A 23,296-nucleotide genomic window follows, 5' to 3' on the forward strand; every position below is an offset into this window, starting at 1 on the left:
TTGTGAAAATCTGCAATCAAAAACCCTTAAAAACAATCTAAGGGCATAACCTTAAGATAAAATTACAGACCACCACTAATCAGGTGTTCTTATTTGGGACAGGAACTTTACAAGAGAAAAGGTTAAACTAGTTGTTTTTTCATACTCAGTCGTGTCTTTTTAATCAATAACATATCAGTACAATTACAAAACAAACATACAAATATCTGATAAAGTTTCCGACACATTTCTTTTATTTTAATACTAGTATTATGAGTAATGGAAACAGAGGTACAAGTCAAACAAATGATAGCTTATTGTATTCAAGAACGAAGATTCAGATACCAAGAGGTATACAAAACTCATGAGATAAAAAAAAAAAACAAGAAGGAAAAATGAAAACTTTACAACACGAACCCCAACGAAAACTGGAAGTCCTACTCAACATTATGATATACTGTGATCATTTTAAAACAAAAACTGCCACTAGGCCGTATAGCAGTTAAGAAAATGCTCTTTTGCAGTTGTTAGTATTTGCTATTTTCATTTTTCTTACAGTATTGATGGTTTCGACAGTTTCTACAGATCAAAGTCAATGATTTTGTTCTGATACAAAAAACAACATGTTTATCATTTGATGCATGCATACTTTTAACATATATTTGGACATAGATCTTCCTCGCGTCTTGTCTATGAACACTTTCCGTCTGATTCAGGCAAAGATTGAAAATGAAAACGGCTTTTTATTGTCCCTTTTCTTTCTATAGCACATTGCGTGTTTCGGTGGTTAATAATCCTCGCCTTTCCAAATTTTGGCTCAATCCGTATCTGTAAATAGGTACCAGACTTATAATTGATACGAAAAACGTGTATTTCGTCTACATAAGACTCGTCAGTGACGCTGTTAATCCAGAAAAGCGCTTCGGGCGAACGAGATTGTTATTTTTTTATTGACTTCCAAATAATTCATATTGTATTTATTGCAGGTGTGTCAAGCAAAAACAATTGAAATGAAGAGAGGGAGACCGAGTTTTATTCAATAACCTATGTAATCAATATCTCATTAAAAAATGTTTAATATGTAAACTGTCAATAGCAGTTGAGTGACTTTTGAAATGTATTCTTGCTAAAAAATCTGAAGAAACTGAGTTGTATTGCTTTGGTGTTTTCTCTATATTTAAGTAATTTTATTAAAACGATTGACGCCGTACACCTAAGGTGTGATTCGATTGCTTTTTACTACACATTTATTTGAAAATCAATCAATCAGAAAAAAGCGCTTTACAGTACTAACTTTGTATGAAAAAAGAAAGTTAAGAAACATTGTTGCTTGCTTAGCCAATACTGAATACTTCTACTGTCAACAGTATGTTTATAATGTAACTGTGCATTACAGGTAGCTGAACCTTGAAGTCAATATCATAGTAGGTAAACTTCTCTCCTAGACTGATCTGATATATTACCAATCTATCTGTCTCTTGGACTAGGCTACTTAGAAAGGAGAGAAGTATACCTGACCTAGTAATGACTTCATGGTTCTGCTAGCAAGCACATTAAACAAAGATGTTACCTGTGCCAACACACTCGGCTGTAATTAAGAGGGCCACGGGTATAAATCAAATTATTTTTTTTTCAATAAAGGATTACGCTACATTTTTCTATAAATGAAATTTATCATATACTTAATAGAAAAATCAAATAAAAAAATTGGGGTAACCGTTCATTTGAGCTTACAATCTGTCTTCGAAAAACGCATACATTTTTGTGAAGGTGCTTATTTTCCGTTGAACTAATAGGAGAAATAGAGGTAATATCGAAAAATAAGAAGAATTAAATTACAGAAATCGCTTAAATTTAAAAATAGTTTAGATAAAGTACAGCGTACTTGAAAAAAATAATGAAAAATCTAGATCACCGATGAGTTTAAATAGATGTTTCAATTTTAATGCCGACAAGTGGCACTTTTTGGACCAAAGGATGATAATTTGGAGCTTGTTCAATGATATGTTCATTTTAAAAGTTATCTGCAGTCAAAACGAATTGACTTTTTCGGTTAATTTTTTGTACCATATGATAAAGTAACAACAAATAATAAAAATTTGTAATGGATTTTGATTTTTGCTGAAATTTTTGTATTCTCGAGCCTCCTAAAACAAATTGACTAAAGAGACATTAATTGTCGAAATGCGCATTTGGTGCAGTAGCAAAACGCGCGTCTGGTGTACTAAATTATAAGCCTGGTACTCTTGATTATTATTGGTAAGGTAAATGTTATTCAACATTATCATATAAATAAATCTCATCAAAAATACCAGGCTTATCAATTTATTAGCCAGATCGAGGTAGTGACGTTTATACATTTGGAAGGACAAATATATGATGAATCCGAAAGGCATTGGAAATAAATGATATCATATTTGCCTTGAGTAGAAAATCGTTGGATATTCAAATAATTATAGCTTATCTTATACACATGTTTGTACGCATTACCTTTGATCTTTGCATGCATATTCTATGTTAGTGTCCAATATATGTATATATAAATATATATATATGTGGAAAGGTAACACATGTCCACCGAAAGCTCTTTTTTTGAGAGCTTAGGTGGTCGTGTGGTCTAGCGGGACGGCTGCAGTGCAGGCGATTTGGTGTCACGATATCACAGTAGCATGGGTTCGAATCCCGGCGAGGGAAGAACCAAAAATTTGCGAAAGCAAATTTACAGATCTAACATTGTTGGGTTGATGTTTAGACAAGTTGTATATACATTATGTACACAGCCATGTATCACCAACATTGATGGCGATCCGATGGATACATCTGTTGTAGGGTTGTCACTGACTCAGACGTACTTATGAATATAATTTTTTTCTGTGACTGTATCTTACATGAATTTGTAGGATCCTTTACTATAGATAATTTAGCTGATCTGTAACAATAACATCTTCATGCCTTATATATCATGTACTGTAGTACGTCGCTAGATTAAAACTGACGTGGAAAGGTAACACATGCCCACCGAAGCTCTTTTTTGAAAGCCCAGGTGGTCGTGTGGTCTAGCGGGACGGCTGCAGTGCAGGCGATTTGGTGTCACGATATCACAGTAGCATGGGTTCGAATCCCAGCGAGGAAAGAACCAAAAATTTTCGAAAGCAAATTTACAGATCAACAATGTTAGATCTGACTCAGACGTACTTATGTATATATATCTTTCTCCCAACTCACATTAGCTCTCGTTTCATTACAGTCTAACGTCTATCTTAGTGCATGTTCTTTTCAAGTTTCACGTGTTTTTAACTTTCGTTTTATAACAGTCTAACGTCTATCTAGGTGCATGTTCGTTTCAAGTTTCACGTGTTTTTAACTTTCGTTTCATAACAGTTTAACGTCTATCTTAGTGCATCTTCTTTTCAAGTTTCAAGTGTTTTTAACTTTCGTTTAATAACAGTCTAACGTCTATCTTAGTGCACGTTCTTTTCAAGTTTCACGTGATTTTAGCTTTCGTTTTATAACAGTCTAACGTCTATCTTAGTGCTTGTTCTTTTCAAGTTTCACGTGTTTTTAACTTTCGTTTTATAACAGTCTAACGTCTTTCTAGGTGCATGTTCGTTTCAAGTTTCACGTGTTTTTAACTTTCGTTTCATAACAGTCTAACGTCTATCTTAGTGCATGTTCTTTTCAAGTTTCACGTGTTTTTTAACTTTCGTTTAATAACAGTCTAACGTCTATCTTAGTGCACGTTCTTTTCAAGTTTCACGTGATTTTAGCTATCGTTTTATAACAGTCTAACGTCTATCTTAGTGCTTGTTCTTTTCAAGTTTTACGTGTTTTCAACTTTCGTTTCTTAACAGTCTAACGTCTATCTTAGTGCATGTTCTTTTCAAGTTTCACGTGTTTTTAACTTTCGTTTCATTACAGTCTAACGTCTATCTTAGTGCATGTTCTTTTCAAGTTTCACGTGTTTTTAACTTTCGTTTCATAACAGTCTAACGTCTATCTTAGTGCATATTTCTTTTCAAGTTTCACGTGTTTTTAGCGTTCGTTTCATAAGAGTCTAACGTCTATCTTAGTGCATGTTCTTTTCAAGTTTCACGTGTTTTTAGCGTTCGTTTCATAACAGTCTAACGTCTATCTTAGTGCATGTTCTTTTCAAGTTTCACGTGTTTTTAACTTTCGTTTCATAACAGTCTAACGTCTATCTTAGTGCATGTTCTTTTCAAGTTTCACGTGTTTTAGCGTTCGTTTCATAACAGTCTAACGTCTATCTTAGTGCATGTTCTTTTCAAGTTTCACGTGTTTTTAGCGTTCGTTTCATAACAGTCTAACGTCTATCTTAGTGCATGTTCTTTTCAAGTTTCACGTGTTTTTAACTTTCGTTTCATTACAGTCTAACGTCTATCTTAGTGCATGTTCTTTTCAAGTTTCACGTGTTTTTAGCGTTCGTTTTATAACAGTCTAACGTCTATCTTAGTGCATGTTCTTTTCAAGTTTCACGTGTTTTTAACTTTCGTTTCATTACAGTCTAACGTATATCTTAGTGCATGTTCTTTTCAAGTTTCACGTGTTTTTAGCGTTCGTTTCATAACAGTCTAACGTCTATCTTAGTGCACGTTCTTTTCAAGTTTCACGTGTTTTTTTTACTTTCGTTTTATAACAGTCTAACGTCTATCTTAGTGCATGTTCTTTTCAAGTTTCACGAGTTTTTATTTCTTTTCCCATTCTCAGTCACAGATAGGATAAACAAAGGCAACAATAGAATACTGCTGTTCGAAATTCATAAATCGATTGAGAAGAAAACAAATCCGGGTTATAAACTAAAACTGAGGGGTAAACATTAAATATAAGAGGATACCCACGACACAACAGACACACATCACTAAAATGCAACACACACAGAAACAAACTATAACATAACAATGGCAATTTTCCTGACTTGGTACAGGACATTTAAAGAAAAAATGGTGGTTGAAAAAATTGATGATGGTGAAATTAAAACTTAGGTCATCGTCACACAAAACGTCGCGTAGTGTCCACAAAATTGTTTGTATTTTGTTGTTTGACCCCAGCCCTTTAGAAAGTTGAATGGTCGGTTCTTTACAAAACCGTTCTTCTGATTTTAAGAACTGTTCTGGTAATGTCATGTTGGTATATGATAAGGATAGAAAAGTAAGTTCAGCATCGTAGTAGTATAGCATCATTATAAACTGTTATATTCTTCCAGATCGGGTTTTCTGCACATAGTAATTCGGACAATAATCTGATTACCTCGACATTGACAGGGATATATAGAATTATGTGTTTACTTTTTGTCTTGTTTTGACCGCGGCAGTAAAACCCATGCTAAAGATATGCATTCGTTTGGCTGTGCTCGATGTATAAATTCCCATCCAGTTATGCGATCATAATATGAGTTAAAATCGTTGCCAAACTCTATCCAGATAAGGACCCTTTATGCAGCTCTTTGAGGAATTCATAAGAAGCCTGTTGTAAAGCTTACTTTCGACTCCTATTGAAAATACACAAAAAAGTAATTATCCGCATTTCCGTATTGATACCATTCAAATCCCTATTGTGGCCATTCCTTTTGTATTAATGCAATATAATGAAATATTATACGACTGTCATACAAGTGAGAGGTTTAGCTAGCTACAAAATTAGCTTTTATATTCTTTGTCAATTGTGTTCTCCAATTTATTTATATTGTAGTCCTGTGGTGTTGTGTTGTCATTTTGATGTTATATTTTACATGGCCATAAAAGTGCGAGGTTTGGCATGCCACAAAATCAGGTTCAACCCACCATTGTTTCCTTTAAAAATGACCTGTACCAAGTCAGGAATATGGCCATTGTTATATTATTGTTCGTTTCTGTGTTTGAGTTACATTTTAACGTTGTGTCGTTTGTTTTCTTTTTTTTTTTAGTGTAAATTCACATTGCGATAAGACCTGTCACGGTACTTGTCTATCCCAAATTCATGTATTTGGTTTTTATGTTATATTTGTTATTCTCGTGGGATTTTGTCTGATGCTCGGTCCGTTTCTGTGTGTGTTACATTTTAGTGTTATGTCGTTGTTCTCCTCTTATATTGAATGCGTTTCCCTCATGTGTACTGGTATAGCCTTGAGTACTCCCAATCTGAAAAGTTGAGCAGAGCCTTCAATGAATATTAATCGAGCAATACACAGTCAAATAACTCATGGTATTCTAATATAGCAGTTTATATTGAAAAACTGGATATTAACCTATCTATCTGCACATATTGACAATGAGGGTCGGTTGAAGACAAAACTGTACGACAAAAGAGATGATTTCAGCTTTCCAATTGTGAACTTTCCATTTCTAAGTAGCAACATTCCAGCAGCACCTGCATACGGGGTATATATCTCCCAATTGATACGATATTCCCGTGCTTGCGTTTCCTATCATGATTTTCTTGATAGAGGGTTACTGCTCACAGGGAAGCTATTAGACCAAGAGTTCCAAATGGTGAAGTTGAAATCATCCCTTCGTAAATTTTACGGACGCCATCACGAGTTAGTTGACCGTTATGGAATAACCCTTTCACAAATGATATCGGATATGTTCCTTACGTCGTAACTACAGTCCCCTTCCCTTTCATGAATTTGACCTACCGAATTAGACTATTTACCGGATTTGTAATCACATAGGCAACACGACGGGTGCCGCATGTGGAGCAGGATCTGCTTACCCTTCCGGAGCACCTGAGATCACCCCTAGTTTTTGTTGGGGTTCGTGTTGTTTATTCTTTCGTTTTCTATGTTGTATCATGTGTACTATTGTTTTTCTGTTTGTCTTTTTCTTTTTTGGCCATGGCGTTGTCAGTTTGTTTTAGATTTACTGATTTGACTGTCCCTTTGGTGTCTTTCGTCCCTCTTTTAAACACAAATTGGCTTTTAATTACGAAAGTTACTTAAACATGAAAAAAAAATAGCTGCAGAAAACGTTAAAAAATATTTCACTGAATAACCATAGTTTCAAAATAGAAACTGGGAGACATGAAAGAAAACTAAATATATATTTCAGGAAAACTTTACATGTTGTTCAAATGTAAAAGTCTCTGTGAACACTGTTCTTTGATTTGATAGAAAATTAGCTTCATTTGGTTTTAGAGTTCACTCTATATAGCTCACCTCGATTAGAATTAACAACTCACAATCAGACAGGGAAAAAAAAGACAAATTAAGTTAAACATATAGAGTTATTCCTCTTAGTACTGGCTCTCTTCTATCATGTACATATTTTTTTTAATAATGTTTCCATATTTGTATTAAAACATATTTAACTATGAACCATCAGCATGCATGTTAGATTGTATGTGGTGTTTGTGTGGTTATTGAATACACTACTAAGTATGTGATTTAGGTTGATTGATATGCTATGTATGGTCCCTTTGATTAGGAATTAAGTTATTTGAATTTAAGTTAAACTTGTATTCAAAAACAAATTTGGATAAAATAAACTGTATATCTATCTTTTTCACGAGTAAAACATGATATTGGATTGCAAACAAATATAGAAACTGGCACCAATTTTAATAAAATTATAAATATAGAATTGAAACTTTGATGAAATGTTCGTTCATGCTCCAATGAAACGACAGAAAAAGTAAAACCTATAGAATTGAACTCAAAAATATTCGAGACATGACTATGATTATAAAAAAAAATTCTGAATATATAAAAAAATGACAAGAAAGTTTTAAGCCGGTTTACATTTGAAAATATAGAAATTTCCAAAACATGCATTCACGATATTCATATCCAAAAATGAGATTGTGAAACGGAAAGTGTTATGTAAACCAAACAGTCGATTATACTGAAAGTTTTAATCGTTTGTTTTTCAATTGTAGTAAAACCGAAAAATTATCAGTAAAATTATTTTTTTCAGATTGCGGAATCATTGTGACAAAATAAATAAAAAGTGTGTACTCTTTAATTTGTATTTGGTACAAGTTTATTGCTTAGTGGTACATGTGATTATTATATGTTTTAATGTAATTCTAGTAGGTATCAATATCTACAGAGCTGGAATTTTCCAGTTTGCTATCATATAATATTAATCATCCATTTTATATTAAAGTTTTATGTAATAATATCTTAGATATAGGAAGATGTGGTGTGAGTGCCAATGAGACAACTCTCGTAGGTTAAAGTACGGCCTTCAACACGGAGCCTTGGCTCACACCGAACAACAAGCTATAAAGGGCCCCAAAATAACTAGTGTAAAACCATTCAAACTGGAAAACCAACGGTCTAATTTATATAAACAAAACGAGAAACGAGAAACTTGTATATATTACATAAACAAACGACAACTACTGGACATCAGGTTCCTGACTTAGGACAGGTGCAAACATTTGCAGTTTGTTTGTCTTAGTTTGTTTCATGTTATAGAACATAGCGGACTGTTTGTTAAGCTTCTGCATTCAGGGCAGTTTGTAAAATTGTAAAAAGGGGTCATTAGTCTGCATCCTGTGCGAATGAGAAAATTGTAAACAGGACAATTTTGGAATAAACAAGTATCTACTTTAACAAAAAAGCGCATGGTTATTTGGCAACTGAAAATATGCAAAACTTTCTTTTAACCGTTAAATTATTTAAAATCCTTTATATGAAGTTTCCGCTACAAGAACAACCTCCCTTGTCTGTGTGTACTTATCAAATGAAACTCTTAAAAACATTTTTAAGCCTTAAATTGTAATTCAACCGTTTGAAAGCCCATTTAGAATCAGAATCAAATGAAAAAGATTGTTTGGCAGTTACCTTATCAGAATCAATTATTATCTCTGGCATCTATTTTTGTCTTTCCATTTAAATGAAATTAGATATTTCGTAAAAGATTATTCAGACATCATTCTTAATACTTTAATTTTGATTTGGCCATTAGATCAAATAGATAGAGAACAGGGGGATACTTTAATTTTCAAAAGGTATTCAATTGTAAATGTGATCCAGCAATGCCGTCATGTTTGTATTCCGTTCAAATTATTGGTAGCCGTTTGGGGAGGGTCGTATAGCTGCATAGAGTAGATTATGTTTTAATGACAAATAAGAATCTAAAGACTTACTGTGGGGCGAATATGTTTTTCCTTCGATCAAAACCAAATGACGATAAATTATACTGGAAATTCAATAAATGATTTCTATCAAACAGATAGGCATGTTGTTTGCAGATAAGATAACGAAATCTTAATTTTTTTAACAACATATTTAAGGACAGATGGGTGGATTTTTTGTTACTGTGTTAATGGTCAAATAAAGTTTATACTTGAATGACGCTTTCTTTATACCCCCGCTTTAAAAAAGGGGGTATACTGTTTTACCTCTGTCTGTCCTTCCGTTAGTCAGTCCGTCCGTCCCATGAATATTTTTCGTCGCATTTTTCTCAGGAACTACAATACAAGGATTTCTGAAATTTGGTTTTAAGGTTTATCTGAGTCAGCTATACCGTGTGATGCGTTTTCAGATTGATCACTTGACAACTTCCTGTTTACCGAACACTTGTATGATTTTACACATGATAGCCAAGTTGAAAATTTTTGTCACATTTTTCTCAGGAACTACAATACAAGAATTTCTGAAATTTGGTTTCCGGATTTATATAAGTCAGCTATACCGTGTGATGCGTTTTCAGATTGATCACTTGACAACTTTCTGTTTACCGAACACTTGTATGATTTTACACATGATAGCCAAGTTGAAAATTTTTGTCACATTTTTCTCAGGAACTACAATACAAGAATTTCTGAAATTTGGTTTCCGGATTTATATAAGTCAGCTATACCGTGTGATGCGTTTTCAGATTAATCACTCGACAACTTCCTCTTTACCGAACACTTGCATATTTTTACACTATTAATATTATCCACTTGCGGCGGGGGTATCATCAGTGAGCAGTAGCTCGCAGTTTCACTTGTTTACTCTACGTTTTTTGTTTCAGTCGTATGGATTAATTTATTAATAATTTATTGTGAAACATTTTCAATGCTGAGCTTGTTGAGACTTTGCTTGCAGAATTTCTTTGCTAAAAGTATTTAGTTAAAGTCAGTATGGATAAATGCATCTGTATAAATCTAACCAAGACATAATTTTTCTATTTTGGCGCAAGTCTTTGTTGAATTAATAGGCCCACACAATTGATAAGATTATTCATATATAAACATCATATTTCAGACTGGTAAATTATTGAATTTTGTCATTAACCGTTAACCTTAAAGTAAATAATAACAATGAACAATCTGAACTTTTTGTTTTGTCTCAAAGTTTACAAAATGTAGAAAATTAATGATTTGATGTCTGCATTTTTTTAAAGAAAACATGATTTTCTGTTCCTTAAACACGTTATCATATTATACTATTATTTGTCAAATTGGTCGTTAAATATCATAAAAAAAATAGATATGCGAACAACAAATAAACTATCAATTCACATCCCAATGAAAAGTAACAAATAAACGTACATGTCACTCGTTTCATAAAATAAAATTTATTATTTATTGACATGTTTGAGTACACTAAATTGTTGAAAAGGAAGATTATACTATTTGGACACATTTTTTAATGTCGTAAAAAAATTATATATGGTACCTTGATGAAGTGGAGTCCTCTCTACAAATTTTTAAAAGAGAAGTTGAAAAGCCCGGAATGTCCTATATACCCTATGATCTGCGGTTGATTATAGTACTTTACATTTTGAGCTTTAACAAGTACATAGTATACCAATTGACCAGTAAAAGTACAATTCAATGTATCAAATCATTAAAAGTACAATCTTTGTCTCTTATATAATATATGCTTAAAATAGTTTAAACTCACTTTCCATATGCTTGTCAAATAAATATAAACAAAAATTTCAAAAAAGTCTTATGATGAAATAGTATTTTTTTTAAATATTTATCTTCGTTTTCATTCACAGAAGGTGATTAAAGTACAAGTGACCCTTGATTATAATAGAAATTTACTAAACAATTGTCACCACATATAGGAAGTAAAGAGGACTGTTTGAAAAATAATGATGACCTTTCTTTAAACTTTGCTCAACATCTCGTTATTGTGAAAGATAATTTCTGTTCGTGCAGTTTTACTTTTGTTCTGTAAATAACTTCAAAACATGAAGAAAATCAAATATATTGGTGATATTTCATGTGAGGTTAGGTCAAGAAATAAGACAATTTATAAATTGTCTCAAAACTGTTTGTACCATAAGTCTTGAATCGTGGCTTTTATTTGAAAGTAAACAATTAAATATCAGCAATAACGGTAATAGTACATATAGCCTCTAATCATCCAGTAATTTGATATCAAGCTTTGAGGTTTTATGCTTAGTTACCAAATGCGACTTATTCCGCAGAACGAATGAGTTTTATAATTAACTCTAAAAGATATGATTTGCCTAGACGATCGATTGGTGTTTGCACTACATCTTCTTTTATAACCCTCCCATTTCACTGTTAATAACAGACTCATTCTGGAAGGTTGCGAAAGTGCAATTTTTCGAGCTACCTGATTTTCCATATATTTTGTGTTGCACTCAAAATGTCTCCTTTCCATTTTTGGACCCATGTCTCTTTTTCTGAATCATTTTCCTTTTCTGATTATTTGATTTAACATTACTCGCATTTATATAGCCTCCTGTGTTCTGTTAGATAGAAAAATATCAACAATAAATTAATCAAGCTATCAATCATTCTACTGAATTACTTTGTAACAGTCACTTTTTCTACTGTGATTCTTAATATTGTGTCAGATGTGATTTTTAAAAGAAAAAGATACTTTATAAGTTTACATTTTGAATATTTTTCTCCTTCATTGAACTTGAAAACTTATTCTTGGCATTACATAAGATCATGTATTGTTTTACTTTTATAAACTACACAACTACTTCTGCATATGTACTTTTTCTGTACTAAAATTTTGTAGTACTGGAAATTTACTTTTAATATTCAGTACTATTTTGTAACTTTGAAATTATTGTAATATTTAGGTACCTTTATTTTACAGTACTTAATTTGTACTTGAAATTCAGGTACTACAGATTTTTGGTTACTACCGTTACATGTTCAGCATTTTGAAAGTTTTTCTATCACAAATCTCTTTAAATTATGATTTTCAAACATGGAATATTGTATTATTTCTGTACCAAAATGTTTAGTAAATATCAAGTACTGTAAAATACAAATACCTAAATATTACAATAAATCTAAGATAAAGAAATAGTACTAAATATCAAAAGGAAATTTTCAGTACTACATATTTTTAGTACAGAAATAGTACCTATTCAAAAGTAGCTGTGTAGCTGTATGAAGTATTATCTGAAGAAAACCATTCGTTATTTGAATGTCGAATGACATTATTCGTTATCAGCATATTAATTACTCTCATCTTGTTACAGTAAATGAAAGAATTCCTTTACGCAAGTTTTACACATAAAATTGTGTGTTATTTGTTTGATTTTTGTACTGGTGTCTTTGTTAACTGTTATATTATAGTTATCAAAGTACCAGACTTATAATATAAAACGCCAGACGCGCGTTTCGTCTATATATCCTTCTTTTGATTTTTTAACCCTGTATGCTAACATTGCCTATGTAAATTTTAAAATTGTTTGTATGTACATTGAACGACAAATTTATGTGACGTATAAAAAATTTCTGACGTCAGACACTCAAATTAATCAATGTGCGGTAGATAGTAGATGTTAATGTGTTCTGTTAAATTGTTCCTTTTGAAATTGTTATACGATGATGACTGATGAACCCATGTTTTGACTATTTTATTTATTTTGTCTGTATATTTAACGCATCAATGTAAATATAACAGAATTTGATGAGACTGTCATTAAAGTGAGAAGGTTAGCGCTATAGAACCAGGTTTAATCCACCATTTTCTACATTTTAAAATGCCTGTACCAAGTCAGGAATATGACTGTTCTTGTCCATTCGTTTTTGATGCGTTTTGTTATTTGATTTTGCCATGTGATTATGGTCTTTCCGAATTGATTTTCCTCTAAGTTCATTATATTGTGATTTTACTTTTTTTTTTAAATCAATATGAAAATAATGGATATGGTATGACTGACAATGAGACAATATAAACGGTTTCAACAAGGATCATTATTCATACTGAATAGTCAGTTTATAATGACTTGTTAATGATAATATTGGAATCACATTAATTCCTTGTGTTATGTTGTATCTTATGTTGTTAACATATCTTTAATTGGTCAATTTGCTAGTGCATGTTACAACGGGTATTTTTTATTTTTATCAAGAGAAATCTATACACATGTATTACTGAAAAAACATCAGGGTTTTCGATATGACAAACTTGTAAAATATTTACTAAATTTTATCACCTGTACAATGTCATCATTTGTAAATACAATGTGCAGACATCTTACACGATCGGGTATTTTACTTCAAATCTTTTATGGTGATGATCGATGACAAGCACAGAAATGTCGTCATTCACTTAAAATGCTAACCAAACTTTCAAACAGCCTTATACATTAGGTCAAGTTATTAAACATGCTAATTTGATTTACTCATAGCGTTTTTGCATCGGAAATAAAAACACATGTAAAGATCTCCGCACTACAAATTTTTGATAGAGAGGTTGAAAAAGCCCGAAATGCCGTACCCTATGATCTGAGTTTGAGGGTTGTTCTCTACGTATGGATTACAGCTAGTACTAAGATATACCCATTGACCACCAGTTAAAGTACTTTTGAATGTATCAAATCATTAAGGTACAATCTTTGTCTCTTATATGCTTAAAATAGTTAAAACTCTCTTTCAATACGCTTGTCAAATAAAAAAAAAATATGAAAAAAAATCTTTGTGATAAAATTTTATTTTTTTCTCATGAAAAGTTACATTATATTCTGACCCTGTGGGAAGAGTTACACTTGTAAATATGAATCTTCAGTTCCATTTACAAAGGTTTAAAAAAGTACAAGTGACCTTTAATTATGATAAATTTCATCAAACGATTGTCAACAAATATATTCAAGTAAAGAGGACTGTTTTAAAATAATGATGACCTTTCTTTAAACTTTGCTCAACATATCTTTATTGTGAATGACAATTTGTGTTCGTGCATTTTTAATTTTATTCTCTATATAGATTTTGAATATGAAGAAAATCCCGTCTATTGATAATAATTCACCTGAGGTAAGATCAAATAATAAGACTATTTTTAAATTGTCTCAATATTGTTTGTAGCTTTAGTCTTGGTTTTTATTTGAAAGTAAACACTGATATATCAGCAATCAAGATTATAGTACATGTAACCACCTTAATACTAACACCAGTTTATATTCGCAAATCTGACAATTTCATATAAAGCTTTCGATCCTCAATATTCGTCAACTTTGCACTTGTTAGGATTCATATCTATTTTGATATGAGCGCCACTGATGAGTCTTATGTAGACGAAACGCGCGTTTGGCGTACTAAATTATAATCCTGGTACTTTTAATAACTATTTGCCATTTTTCAATGAATTACATAATGTGCCTTATTACGTAGCACGATTTAGTTTTCGGAATCATCTGTAAAAAGAATTGTTTGCGTTGATGGTCGATGGATGTTTGCACTACATCTATTTTTACCCTGTAAAGATCAGGCTCATTCGGGACCGTTGTTGAAGCTCAATTGTTCTAGTTGCGTGTTTTTTAATATATTTTGTATGGCACTCAAAATGCCTGGCTTTCATTTTTTTGACCCATGTCTCCTTTTGTTATTCATTGACATTTTATGATCATTTGATATGATATTACTGACGTTGGTATTAACTTTGATGTCCTGCTAGAGTGAAAAATATCAATTATCAATTAATCAAACAAGCAAGCATTCTAATGCATTACTTTGGAACAGCCAGTTTTGATATCCACCGAGTGTCAGAAGTAATTTCAAAAGAAAAGAATCTTTTATCAGTTCTCATTTGAAATATCGATTGTTCTGCGCGTAAAAGTTGGAGGTTTTTTCATTTAACTTGACGAACTTAGGAAGACCGTGTAATATTGTACTGTTTATAAAATTTTGCTAAATTGAGTATTATACGAAGGACCGCACGGCATAATTTGTTACTATTAGGTTCAGTAATCTGTTCTTGCTTTCAGTAAATGAAAGCATTGTTTTTAACAGCATTACATTTATTGTTATTTATTTGTCTGTACGTGTGCCTTTATTTTCTCTAAAACCCTTATTTTAGAATTTATATAAAAAATAGAGTACGGTTTGATTGACAATTTAACAATATTAACAGCTTCAACAAAAATATTCATTACCAAAACTATATAGTCTGCTTTAAAATGCCTTTATAATGAATTTCATCATCTTAAGGTGATGATATATCTTAAACTGTTGGATTTGCTCGATCATTTAATAACGTTTTTCAATTTAACAAGAGAAACATCTGTATAACTGAATAATTATTACATCAGGCTTTTCGATATAAAAAAATTTGTCCATTCAGTAACGTAATTGTATCATCGTTACATGTACATCATTCGTAAATATTAACCAATATCACATCTTATACGTTAACATATTTCACATTCCTTTTTTTATAAAAAGCACAAAATGTTTAGCATTCACCTTTGAAGGTAACAAAGATGGGTCATAGTCACGATACTAGTGTCAGGTCACTAAAGATGACATTTTTTGAAATAGATATTAATTAACTCAGGGACTTTGCATAGGTAAAAACTATTGAACACATTAATTCAGAGAGCATTATCGACAAAATACGGGCTAATTTTTTTTTTTTAAAAGAAGAAGAAACGGTATGATTTCCAATGAGACAACTGTCCACAAGAGACCGAAATGACACAGACATTTATAATTATAGGTCACCGTACGGCCTTCAACAATGAACAAAGCACATACCGCATAGTCAGCTATAAAAGTCCCCCATATGACAATGTAAAAAATTTCACACGAGAAAACAAACGGTCTTATTTAAATAATAAAATGAACGAAAAACAAACGACAACTAACGAATTACAGGCTCCTAACTTGGGACAGGCACATACATAAATAATGTGGCGGGGTTAAACATGGTATTACAGTACAACATAAGAAAGAACTATAAAAATCAGTTAAGAAAAGCTTAACTTATCAGATTAAAATAAATACAATGGACGTGTACTTGTACATCCCGACAACAAAAAGACACTAGGAACAGATGTGGGAGTACCCGCAGTTATCTGACAACTAGTTCAAATCCACTAATAACTTATAAAAAATCATGCGTGTAAGACTAAACTACCCATCCGTACACATCTAACACCAATGGATTTAGTGTGAAAACATCATACACAGTCACGAGAAAAACATGATATTGTGCAATGCCAAAGTTCTTCTCATGTTTTTTTATGATTGTAAGAACGCCTTCAGGTGGTGGTAGCCTTGGACTGTTTTCTGCTATTTGGTCGGGTTGTTGTCTCTGTTAAACATTTCTCGTTTCCAATCCAAGTTATATATCCAAGTTGGAAAACTTTAATTTTTTTTAATTGATTCCAAGTAACGCTAAAAGTTGAAATCATTAGCGTTTACGTTTGTTGAGACTGCAATAATGCCATAGTGCTAATTTGTGCAGGTTCGGTTGAATCAATTTAATTCCAAAGATTTCACAAACTTGAAACTGGGTCCTTTCAAAGATTGGGGTAATTCAGCCTGTATATATTTAGAAGTATTAAACTCATCAGAGATACTTTTCCTTACAGAAAACCATAATTCGTTGAAAAATATAAACATACGATATCACAAACTAGTCAAAACATTTACTAAATTTTATAATCGGTATAAGGACATCATTCGTAAATATATCTTAACATGCAGACTTCTTATACGTTCAGGTATTTCACAGCCAATTTTTTATGGAAATATTCTTTATAAAGCACAAAAATGTCAGTATTCACCTCAGGAACTAACAAAACCTTTAAATAGACTTATTAACAAGGGATATAGTAACGATACTGTTGTCAGTTAATTGAATATTGCATATTTTGGCTTTAATATTGATTCATTTATATCGGAACTAAACATATTTATTCAAAAATCAGTTGTTGGCATGATACGGGCTATGTTCTTCTCATATATGTTATGATGGTATGATACTTAGCCCCTGACGGGAAGGATTGGCCTGATATTCATTTGATGAAATCATAAACGTTCAATCAGTTGAATTGAAGTCTGGAGCTGGCATGTCAGTTGACTGCTAGTAGTCTGTTGTAATTTATGTATTACTGTCATTTTGTTTATTTTCTTTGATTACATCTTCTGTCATCTGACTCGGACTTCTCTTGATCTGAATGTTAATTTGCATATTGTTATGTGTTTACTTTTCTACATTGGCTAAAGGTATAGGGGGAGGGTTGAGATCTCATAAACATGTTTAACCCCGCAGCATTTTTGCGCCTGTCCCAAGTCAGGAGCCTCTGGCCTTTGTTAAATAAAGGCAACAGTAGTATACCGCTGTTCAAAACTCATAAATCCATGGACAAAAAACAAAATCGGGGCAACAAACCAAAACCGAGGGAAACGCATTAAATATTTTCTTAGTCTTGTATTATTTTAATTTTAGTTTTTTGTATACAATTTAGAAATTAGTATGGCGTTCATTTTCACTGAACTAGTATATATTTGTTTATATAGCTGAAGGACGCCTCCGGGTGCGGGAATTTCTCGCTACATTGAAGACTTGTTGGTGGCCTTCTGCTGCTGTTTTTTCTATGGTCGGGTTGTTGTCTCTATGACACATTCCCAATGTCCATTCTCAATTTTATTATCGGTACACTTCACTTTTACTTACATGTTACATTTTAAGGGGTTTTTTTCTTAAAAGTGCAGGCTTTCAAAGGGAGACAATTTGTTGACCCACTTGATTTTTTTGTAATATCAATATGCAATCAACATTCAAGCTGAATACAGATATACAGTGTATATGTAAACCATTTCAAATTGTAAGAGAAAAAGTTCACCCCAATGTGTTAGTGTTTTAGTTGGTTCGATTTACTTTTGAAGCGATGACATTAATATTTCTTTATAGATGTTTCTGTTGGTTGAGGTTATTCCTTAAAGCGCTGACGTCATTCAATACGTTCAGAAAAGTAATGTTTTAAACTAACCAGAGGAATTTTAATTTTGACAGGATATCCAAAAAAGACAATTTTGTAATGAACTCTTTTATAGTCCACAATGTTGGAGAGAGTCCATTGTTGTCGATAACTTATTATGAGACAGACATAGTATAGTTTTTAATTCTGGACTGATATTGTCGAGATGTATGTACGTTTTCTTCATTACTGTTGCTGAATTGGTGTTTTGTGAAACCAGATAAGCAAATAGGACGCATGTTCTTTAAAAAGTGTTTACAATATACCATTTAAAGTCATAAGAAACGAGTGACCGGTGAAAAATTATGTTCTTCCAATTCTTGATCAAATGCATACACACATCAAAAACTTACTCTTCTGTGCACGAATTTATCATTTTTTTCGTGTAAATTTCGTATAATCGTCAATTTTTTTTTCAATCGGTCAGTGTTTTTGGGAAAATATGGCCGTTAATTAAAGTTCGTGTTTTGAAGCCGAAGTTTAACGATGGTCACCTGTTTGTCAACAATCGACAAAAAAGCATGGAAAGAGAGCACGTGTTTAACATGTGAATTCAGATAAAAGTTTATTTTAAGGACATCCATGCGTATTGTGATCACCGGATTTTTACGAGATGGGTCACACTGAGGTCACTTTGCATACGGAAAATATGTCCGGGGAATTGGTTGCTGGAAGCAAGCAATAAAAATAAAGTAAACTTCTTCTGAATATGAATAAATTAAAGAATTTTCTTCAGAAAAAAGTATATGTACATAAGTTTTATAATGAAAACTATCCATTGAGTTATAAAAAACATATGCATTATTTTTTTTTATTTGAGGTTTCTTATGACTTCAACGTACATTGATTTTTCATCGGATTTTTTTTTAAATTAAACGTTTGTAGTTGTAAATAGTATTTTTTCTGTTGTATTGTTATGTTGTATTGGGGGATAACTACTCATCCAGTTCATTTGGTAGATTTAATTTTGGATCAACGAAATTTACACTATATATTTGGTTTGCAGTTTTATCAGAAGAAACAACCACGAAAATAGATAATACAATTAATTATCTAATTATTACTTCAATTACATATTATTTAGTATTTTCACTGTTATTAATATAAGTTATATGAGTCATACAAATCTAGTCTTGAATTTATCCAAATTCTCTTAATTTTCGTCACTTTTTTCGCGAAAAGCCGAAAACTATTTTTTTTTCTTTCAAATTAAGCATTACATATAGTGGCAGCTGAGATACAAACATATATTTTTTTCTTAGAATCAAAAACAATTTTTTTTTCTCCAAAAACTGGAAACAAACTTCTTATGATATATTTGATAGAATTTTGTTTTTCTGTTTGTTGTTTTGCCCTAATTACAACAATGTTTTATTGCCACCTGTCCCAGACTTTATTCTATTTTAATTTTTGAGATGACCAGTTAGAACCTTAAGATAAATATTGACAATAAACTGGTTCACTTTCCTAAAGCAATTGCATGTCAAAATACTAGGGTTTAGTTTTTCATTATTATCAAAAGTATTGTTATATCAGAAATATTTGAGATATAGATATAATAGGTAAAGTTCTCATTATCAATAGATAGAAATTCTTTTTTAATGTTTACATCCTCATCAAATTATATATTTTGGTAAATATTACAGGCTTAAGACTTTTGTACATGAAGTTTTTGGCAAGACTATTGTGTGAGTCCAAAATTTGTGTAACTCTTATGAGAGATGGAGTAAAATTGTTTAATTTTCTTTTAATTTTACAGCATAGGACCTATACCCATATCTTTGACCAGGTGAAGCAAGATTGGTTTGCTGTTGTGTCTGTGTTGGAACACACATTAAGAACAGTGATGAAACAACTCCCCTGTATTACAACAGCTTACCTCAGAAGTGATAATGCAGGCTGTTATCATTGTGGAAACACATTGTTATCCCTTGATGGGATTTCAGAAAGAACTGGTATGATATGCATATATATTCTATCGAATGACAATATATTTTTGTATTTCTGTAGAATTTTAAGGAAATGTAGATCATTCTTCGAACTATTGTTCTTACTAATTACATATGTTGTCAAGTATAAATTTGTATAGCAATGTTCAGAAAATTACTGCTTCTATTGAAATACAAAAAACATAATTTATTTGTGTATTAACTGGACTAAGTCTACACTTAAAAACAAGTTCTTCAGACTTATTATAAAAAAGAAGATGTGGTATGATTGCCAATGAGACAACTATCTACAAAAGACCAAATATTTGTATGACTTGATCAAGTTTATATACACCAATAAATTCATTTAAAAACATCAAAGAATCCTATAATAATTATTGACAGAACAGTTGTTTTAAAAAAGGACATATTTGTTTTAGGAATCACCATAAAGAGATATGACTTTAGTGAGGCGCAGGATGGTAAATCCTATTGTGATGCCAAGATTGCCCATCTAAGATGTAAGATTCGTCAATATGTTTCTTCTGGGAATAATGTTAAAACAGCAGGCGATATGAAGAACGCCATAGATTCTTTGGGTGGTGTAATGGGCTGTCAATCTGCACACGTCCAGATAAATTCCCAAGTAGCTGGAGAAGCCAATAAGATCAAGAATACATGGAAAGGAATATCAAAGATCTCAAATATAGAGTTACGGTAAATAGAATGCACTTTATTTTGTTCATGTCTCTTTTTGCTGACTACACCAAAATTTATACAAATTATATATCCAAATTTGGAATTAGCTTCATTAAATAAAATATTTCTTTCAATTATTAAATTCAAATGTATATATGCTTTACAAAATAATTTCAGCTCTAAATCTAAAGATTGAATGCATCATGTTTGGGTACAGTTTGTAATAATTTGAGATAAAAAAATAATTCATTGACAGAATTTCATAGTGAAATATTTCCCTGAGGAGGGGATAAAATTTCAAACTTCCTTTAAAGATATAACTGAAATATTAATCATATTTATTTAAGGAATGACTGTTATGTTTTTTCTGTCATGTTACAATATTATGTCTATGATTTGATAAACAAAACAATGTCAGCCAATCAGAAGAAGTGTTACATCGAAAATTAAATTAAATTATTTTTAGATTAAAATTGAAAAAATGTGACTTTCATGTTTATTTTTTAGAAAATTTACATATAAAAAAAATTGTTTTTGTCAAAATTTATGCTTTCTTAGATATGAGCTAGAATTTACCCCTTCAAAATATTTGTCCAAATCCTATGAAAATCATCATTTTTTTTATTAGAATATTACATTAGTATACTTGCAAAACTTATTGATATTATATTCAATTATTTTAAGGAGGAAAGTCAACCTCAACAGGGACATAAAAAGAATGAACAAAATAATATAACATCATGTTTGCCACAGATGAATGGACAAGGATCTGCTGTTCAAAATCAGCTAAACAATTTTGATATATGATTAATTCTGGCTTTACCATACTCATCGAATACTTGGCATTTCATGTTAACTAAAAACATACAGATATATCTATTGTTTTCAAATGAAGTTCATTGTTATATATTAGAAAAATATTATACTTTTTTTGAAATTAAATTAGTATGATTTGTAATCTCAAGTTATTTTTAATTTTTCAGAGAAAAGCAGATCATTGCATTTAAAGCTTTTGGAGTTGGTTGTGGGAATGTGATGTCAGAAGAGCAATTGAAAAAGATCTGTCCTTCCCCACTGTCTGCAACAGAAATTGTTGTCATTTCTGACTTTGTTGTACCAAAAAAGGAAGCAGGCAGCATTACTTTCAAAGCCCATGATTTGGTTACTGATACTATTGCTGTGGAATTACCTGTTGACAGCAACCACAATGAGACCATGCAACCATTATCCAATAGTATATTCACATGTATAGAACCTTGTTGCTCAAGAGTGTTCCAGACTTACTCTGGTCTTGAGTCCCACATACTACTGGGAAACCACCAAATTAAGTTAAATAGAATTTCCACTTATGACAACATCAAAATAAAATGGAAAGAGTCCTGCTTGAACATTGCAGAACATGCTACAGTGTCCAGAGATTCAAAACTGACTCCAGGTTCACCATCTTCTGATATGGGTTGGGCAATAAAGAAGGAAAGAAAAAATCAGAGATTCACAGAAAATGTTAAAACTTACCTAAGAGCGATTTTCAATGCTGGTGAACAAAGTGGTAGGAAATCCAATGCAGACGATGTCTCTAGAAACATGCGTGTTTGTAGAGATGACAATGGAAACAAAATGTTTCAACCGGAAGAATGCCTTCAACCAAGCCAAATTGCTTCTTTTTTCTCTCGTCTGTGTGTAATGACCAGAAATACAAGACCACAACAAACACTTGACGATGAAGATTTGGAGCCGGCCCTTAATTTGATTGACGCTATGGAGGCTATGGATGTTTTAAATTCATGATTTGCATAAATATGTACATTTATTTACAACTGATAATGTGTGATAGTTATTTACTAAACAACAAAAGGAAAGCACCATAGTTCTCAATCTAGTTCTGCTAAACAGATTTTTTTCTCTTAAGATATCACCTTTTCAAACAAAAAGTTTAACTTTTTTACTTAATTTTCTTCAAACTCATAAATAAATTTTTACAAGATATGCATAAGAAAAACAATGTTCCTTATTGTTATGGCCATTTATCTCCTGAGGCTTATTTGATTAATGAAACTTGAGTTTTCACTCAGACCTCTAAAATTTAAATTGCAAAATTGGCATGCTGTAAAAATTCTGGAAAACTGATATTTTGGTATCTTTTACTATACCCACAGAAAAATAACAGTTTATGTTAATGTGCGTTGAATATAGCTCATAGGTTTGTTCTGACATTTTCTGTGAATATTGTTTATTAATAATCTGAGTGCTTACCAAACATTTTGTGATTCAGTTAACAAAATGCTCGCTATTTTAACATTAAATAAGTTGAATTTAGTTAAAGCATGAATGGAAACATGTATTTCGAGGAATTTAATCATTTCCAAAGGGACATAACTCCAATACAGTTTGTACACATTATATCGACAAATTCAACCTTAAACTGTAATATGTGATCTTTAACTTGCATACAAAATGTTTATAAAAAAAATTAAGACCTGGGAGTAAAAGTCAGGAAAATAATATTTCGGTAAGATTTGGTATTCTAAAAATAAAATGTATCAACATCAG

General features: G+C 31.6%; 1 protein-coding gene across 1 annotated transcript; it reads left to right on the forward strand.

The window, feature by feature from the left end:
* The first annotated feature begins 258 nt into the window (after positions 1–258).
* On the forward strand, positions 259–22,534 carry LOC134698940 (uncharacterized). Its single transcript, XM_063560657.1, has 4 exons — positions 259–330; positions 19,879–20,074; positions 20,488–20,764; positions 21,730–22,534. The coding sequence occupies exons 1-4, from the start codon at positions 259–261 to the stop codon at positions 22,532–22,534; spliced, it is 1,350 nt and encodes a 449-aa protein (XP_063416727.1).
* Positions 22,535–23,296: the final 762 nt, after the last annotated feature.

This window comes from Mytilus trossulus, chromosome 1 (genome assembly GCF_036588685.1).
Source record: "Mytilus trossulus isolate FHL-02 chromosome 1, PNRI_Mtr1.1.1.hap1, whole genome shotgun sequence".
NCBI classification, from domain to species: Eukaryota; Metazoa; Mollusca; class Bivalvia; order Mytilida; family Mytilidae; genus Mytilus; species Mytilus trossulus.

Bases quoted from the DNA above. Each gene is read 5' to 3' on its own strand.
- LOC134698940 (XM_063560657.1), top strand. From the start codon at position 259: ATGGAAACAGAGGTACAAGTCAAACAAATGATAGCTTATTGTATTCAA. The intron at 20,075-20,487 runs GTATGATATGCA...TATTTGTTTTAG, and splicing joins TGGGATTTCAGAAAGAACTG to GAATCACCATAAAGAGATAT. The intron at 20,765-21,729 runs GTAAATAGAATG...TTAATTTTTCAG, and splicing joins ATCTCAAATATAGAGTTACG to AGAAAAGCAGATCATTGCAT.